This window comes from Pollachius pollachius (assembly GCF_949987615.1).
Source record: "Pollachius pollachius genome assembly, chromosome: 1".
NCBI lineage: Eukaryota > Metazoa > Chordata > Actinopteri > Gadiformes > Gadidae > Pollachius > Pollachius pollachius.
This window is the reverse complement of record NC_136934.1, coordinates 10,488,371-10,493,664: the sequence shown is the minus strand read 5'-3', so window position 1 is coordinate 10,493,664 and position 5,294 is coordinate 10,488,371. Positions and strand designations below refer to the sequence as shown.

The window sequence follows — 5,294 nt, the reverse complement described above, 5'->3', positions numbered from 1 at the left end:
TTTTCACAACACCGATCAGTCTTGTACGGAGATCCATTTAAAAGACAATGACAATGTAATCAGGACCAATCAGAGACTGTTGTTGTAGTTGATGACGTAAACGGGCAAATCAGGGACTGTGTCGTAGTTGATGACGTAAAATATAGGCCACAGCTTGAAAAAAACGGACTTGCAACGAGGTAACCTTAACTTTGGCAGAGTAAACACAGCCATGAGTGCAGTTATGCAGAAATAGACTCAAAAACAAATATTGAACGAGAACATGCAATTTCTTTCTCGGTTTAGAAGACATTTTTCCCTGTTCTCCTTTATTCCGTAAATCCATTGAACAGTGCACCATGATGGTGTCACATATTTTGTTAGGCTGATTGGCTGAAAGAGTTTGTCTGTATAGGCTATTAATAGATTTGTTTGTAATGTTATAAATAGTGAATGAACGTTTAGTCTGACCTACTGGCTTTGCTGTGTTTGCTTTATGGTGTCGTGCTCACTAGAACAGGACACAAATTGTTACCTATTTCCTGTTGGCGCCTATTTAATACTTATCTGTCTTGCTTCCAAAACATTTTTTTAAATCCACTTTCAAGTGCTGTCACCTCGCTCACTTTGTGCAAATAAAGTTGTTGAGTTGCAGGTATCATTATGTTGTAAATTCATGCAAATGCCATGCAAGTGGATATACCTGTTCAAACTAGATACATTAGCTACAAGGAGAGAAATGACTCAGAGGAAGAGACCAGCCCTCAAAACAAATCAGAGATCTGTGCATTGGCTTTGTACGTCAGAGGCTGACATACTTTTAAAAGTATGTCCAAGTACTTTTCTAGGCAGAGGCTTAAGAACGGATTTAAACAAGCCTTGTTCATACATAGTACCGTTGTCACACTCAACTTTTAACATGGTGTGTGTGTGTGTGTGTGTGTGTGTGTGTGTGTGTGTGTGTGTGTCGGTGGGTGTGTGTCGGTGGGTGTCGGTGGGTGTCGGTGGGTGGGTAGGTCGGGTTGTGTGCAGGTGGGTGTCTGTGTATGTGTGAGACAGAGAGAAAGTATGATGAGTCATGAGTCATATGAGTCAAATTGATGGTAAGGATCAAATTGTGCATGAGGCCACTCTATGAATCTCGCTTTTATGTACTTCAGTTTCAGCTGCCTAGACAAGTAGAAGGAAGTCAAATAAAATTACAAAAATTATAAAATGAATATGGAATCAATAATGACTTCTCTTAATGCTGTGAAGACTTTTTGCAAAAATGGTACATTAATTGACCATTCATTATTGGTTAACTAATTTACATTAGTAGCATTAACTGAACGAAATCTTTTACAATTCCCATGTGACAGGAAGGGAATGCTTACAATTAAGGATTAAGTCAAATACTATTTAGTTTGTATCTTACCTGTCGATTAAGGCGTATGGTGACGAGTAGCAGATGCTTTTGCTTCTGTTTTTCTTGAAATCCGTCACACTGCCTCCTGTCTGCAGAAAACAACATCAGACATGAATGTACTTTTGCTCTTACGTTGATAAAGCAATATGTGTGTGTTTTAATGCATAGAAGGTGTGTGTTTGTGTTTGTGTGTGTGTGTGTGTGTGTGTGTGTGTGTGTGTGTGTGTGTGTGTGTGTGTGTGTGTGTGTGTGTGTGTGTGTGTGTGTGTGTGTGTGTGTGTGTGTGTGTGTGTGTGTGTGTGTGTGTGTGTGTGTGCATGGGCACTTGCCTTGTTGCCCCTCTCCAGTGATGTCCTTAAACCATCGTTAGAGTCATGAAGCTTCCTGTTTGCCAACCTTCATACATTAAAAAAAAGTATACGTTTGTTTTATTCAACAATATATATATGTATATATAAATATAAATATGTTCACCAACCAACAATTATTTGCATTAATGCAGTATACTATACTGCATACAACTGTGTGTGTGTATGTGTTCGCGTTGCGTGCATGCATGTGTGCGTGGATATCCCAGGGGCTGGGTTTGTAGTGTGATTTGCATACTTACTGTAGCACCTCTATCTGTCTCTCCAGACTGTCCCTCTCATCAGAAAACACTTTCATCATCTCTTCGTCTCTGAATCATTAAGAATCAGGAATTGGTCAAATGAAAGCACAGCTTGAAGAAACACATGTCTGCCATTGATTAGTAGTAATTATCACACCGATGTTGAAGACAAATAGTATGAAAAATGTTCAGTATGTTAATTTATGAATGGACAAATTGTATCTCTCTAAAAGAAACACAAGCACAAACGTATATTACAATTAGGGAATTTAGCAGACGCTTTTATCCAGAGCGACTTACATCGGTTAATACACACATTGACACACCGACGGCAGAGTCAACCACACAGGGCGACAGCCAGCTCGTCAGGAGCAGTTAGGGTTAAGTGTCTTGCTCAGGGACACATCGACACTCAGCTAGGAGGACCTGGGAATCGAACCAGCAACCTTTTGGTTACAAGACAACTGCTCTCCCTTCTGAGCTAAGCAGCCTCAGACTGTATTTTCTCTGTCTGGATTCCCTCATTGTTGCCTGGTTGCTGGGGTAATGCTGCCGAGGCACTCATTGAGCATGTGAAGTCACACCAGGATATCCTGTTGCATGCAACATAAACAGCCCTGGGTCTCGGGAGGTGTCTGTCCGTCAGTCTGTCTAGGGGGGCGTGGCCTCCCCTCTCACCCACCCACTGTTTATCCTTTGCCTCTGTTCCATTCTGCCTGAAAGTGTCTGTCTGTCATTTGCTTATCGGTCACGACCGCATTAAAAGATATCCATCGGAGAAAAGTACTGCACAGGCAAACACTGAGTTAGGGACAGAAATCACAATTACCTCTTTAATAATCTCAGCACGAATTAACCAACAGAGCATGAAGTATTCAGAAAGCAATTATAAATAAATAAATGAACAAGCTAAAAAACGGTGGGGGGAAAAGCGGTGTTTATAAACCCAATGTCACCCCTAACTCAACAATTCAAACTTTAAACCCAAATCCAGTTGGAGGCCAGACTGAGGTCTCACCGTTCAGAGTTCATGCTCTGATCCGTCAGGTCGGTTTTCAGAGAGTCCATCTCACTCTGCAGACAGGCGATGTTGGTTTGGGACTTCATGAGGTCCTGCTTCAACCGCTGGTTCTCCTGAGGAGGAGGAGGAGGTGGAGGAGGAGGAGATAGAAGAGGAGAGGAAGGAGGAGGGGGAGAGGGTGAGGAGGAGGAGGAGGAGGAGGAGGAGGAGGAGGAGGAGGAGGAGGAGGAGGTGGAGGAGGAGGGGGAGAGGGTGGGGAGGAGGAGGAGGAGGAGATAGAGGAGGAGGGGAAGGAGAAGGAGGAGAGGGTGGGGAGGGGAAGGAGGAGGAGGAGAGGGTGGGGAGGAGGAGGAGGAGGTGGAGGAGGAGGAGGAGGGGGAGAGGGTGGGGAGGAGGTGGAGGAGGAGATAGAAGAGGAGGGGAAGGAGTAGGGAAGAGGGTGGGGAGGAGGAGGAGGTGGAGGAGGAGATAGAAGAGGAGGGGAAGGAAGGGGGAGAGGGTGGGGGGAGGAGGAGGAGAAGGTGGAGGAGGAGGAGATAGAAGAGGAGGGGAAGGAGGAGGGGGAGAGGGTGGGGAGGAGGAGGAGGAGGAGGTGGAGGAGGAGATAGAAGAGGAGGGGAAGGAGGAGGGGGAGAGGGTGGGGAGGAGGAGGAGGAAATAGAAGAGGAGGGGAAGGAGGAGGAGAGGGTGAGGAGGAGGAGGAGGAGGAGGAGGTGGAGGAGGAGATAGAGGAGGAGGGGAAGGAGGAGGAGGAGGAGGAGAGGGTGGGGAGGGGAAGGAGGAGGAGGGGAGGGTGGGGAGGGGAAGGAGGAGGAGGGGAGGGTGGGGAGGAGGAGGGGAAGGAGGAGATGGTGGGGAGGAGGAGGAGGAGATAGAAGAGGAGGGGAAGGAGGAGGAGGGGAGGAGGAGGAGGAGGAGGAGGAGGAGGAGGAGTAGGAGGAGTGTGGGAAAGAAAGAAACCGAGAGGAAGAAAAAGGAGGTTATATTGTGTTAAGCAGGCAGATGAAGGCTAGTTCCATACATCTTCACTGATGTGTGAAGGGCCAGTTCAATATCCTGAAACTATTTTGTGTTTGTTGCACTTTTTTGTGTTCGTTGTAGTGGATATGCATGCTTTGATAAAAATACTTTTGAAAAAAATACTCCCTTTTTTTCAAAGGTTTTAAGAAGAGATTTTTAAATATATCTCATTCGACTCAACATTTGGTGTATGAAATACAAAAGTTAAAGAAACCTCAGAGAGGCCTTCACACACTTTTTACAGAAATGTTTTCGATGTTTTTTCTGCTTCTAGTATCTCTGGAAGGAGGGATCCTTGTGTGTCCCGTTTCTTCCTCCCTCAGACTGCATTATGGGGAGTTCTTTACTCTCCATTTTGAGAGCTCATGGTCACAGCATGTCCTATACAGTTGGCATTTGAAGCCATTTAAATGGTCTGTTATTGTGATAACGATCTATGCAAATTAACCTGACCTGACATGACCTTAAACAAGGCTGGCGCCGTTATAAAGTCCTGTCTCTGTACTCAAACTTACTATCGTGAGCTCGTTGATCCTCTTCTTGAGGGAGAAGCTCTCATCCCTGTTGCTGATGTTCTTGAACTTCTCTTCTATCTGGTGGAGAACAGAATTGTTAGCACCATCAGGGAGATGTGTTGAATTATTAATGGATTCAGTGATCTATTTCTGGGTATGATTCCCACTGAATGAGACAAATCACTGATATGGGTTATCTTGTTACAACAGTAGAGCACAGGAACTACATAACAAATGTTATTGACAGCTATCATGACGGTGTTTTTTGTAACAGCTTTTTAACAGCTCATTGTGGACATGAGTAGGAGCATGTTTACATGCGAACCTGTCGATCAGGATTTATTGGCTATCATTTAATGTACTGATGGGTAAACAGACACTAGCAGTGCTAAGTTAGCCAACTTGTGATGTATGCGTAATATGTTCTGTTTCAAGAAGATTTAATTATCTCTGGTCAGACGCCTTGTAAATGCAGCCTGTGTTGTTCATCAAAGAGTTGACTATTCACACTGTTGTGAATAGTACAATGTTCAAAGGAACAGTGATTTATTCATGGTTTGTTCATGTGGAGCCAAAACTTTAGCTAGCTAATTTCCCATCCATTCAACATTGTCCACCTCCAAAAAGGTCAAAGATGCATAAAGTAACAAACTTTATAAAAGCAATTCAAGATTAATACAATTCAGCCAAGCAGTTGTACACTGTTCTATTCCAAAGACAAAAACTCTCATGTATACATAC

General features: G+C 44.1%; 1 protein-coding gene across 1 annotated transcript in view; it reads right to left on the bottom strand.

The window, feature by feature from the left end:
* The window catches only part of rasef (RAS and EF-hand domain containing), a gene marked incomplete at its 3' end in the record, with an annotated part of 13,317 nt that overhangs the window by 2,014 nt on the left and 6,009 nt on the right, over positions 1–5,294 (bottom strand). Inside the window, exons 5-9 of the mRNA XM_079752725.1 lie at positions 4,554–4,631; positions 3,016–3,131; positions 1,998–2,066; positions 1,713–1,783; positions 1,397–1,472 (exon numbers count right to left, since the gene is read on the bottom strand). Of these exons, the coding sequence (XP_079608851.1) occupies positions 1,397–1,472; positions 1,713–1,783; positions 1,998–2,066; positions 3,016–3,131; positions 4,554–4,631 (410 nt within the window). The remainder of the gene's footprint in view (positions 1–1,396; positions 1,473–1,712; positions 1,784–1,997; positions 2,067–3,015; positions 3,132–4,553; positions 4,632–5,294) is intronic.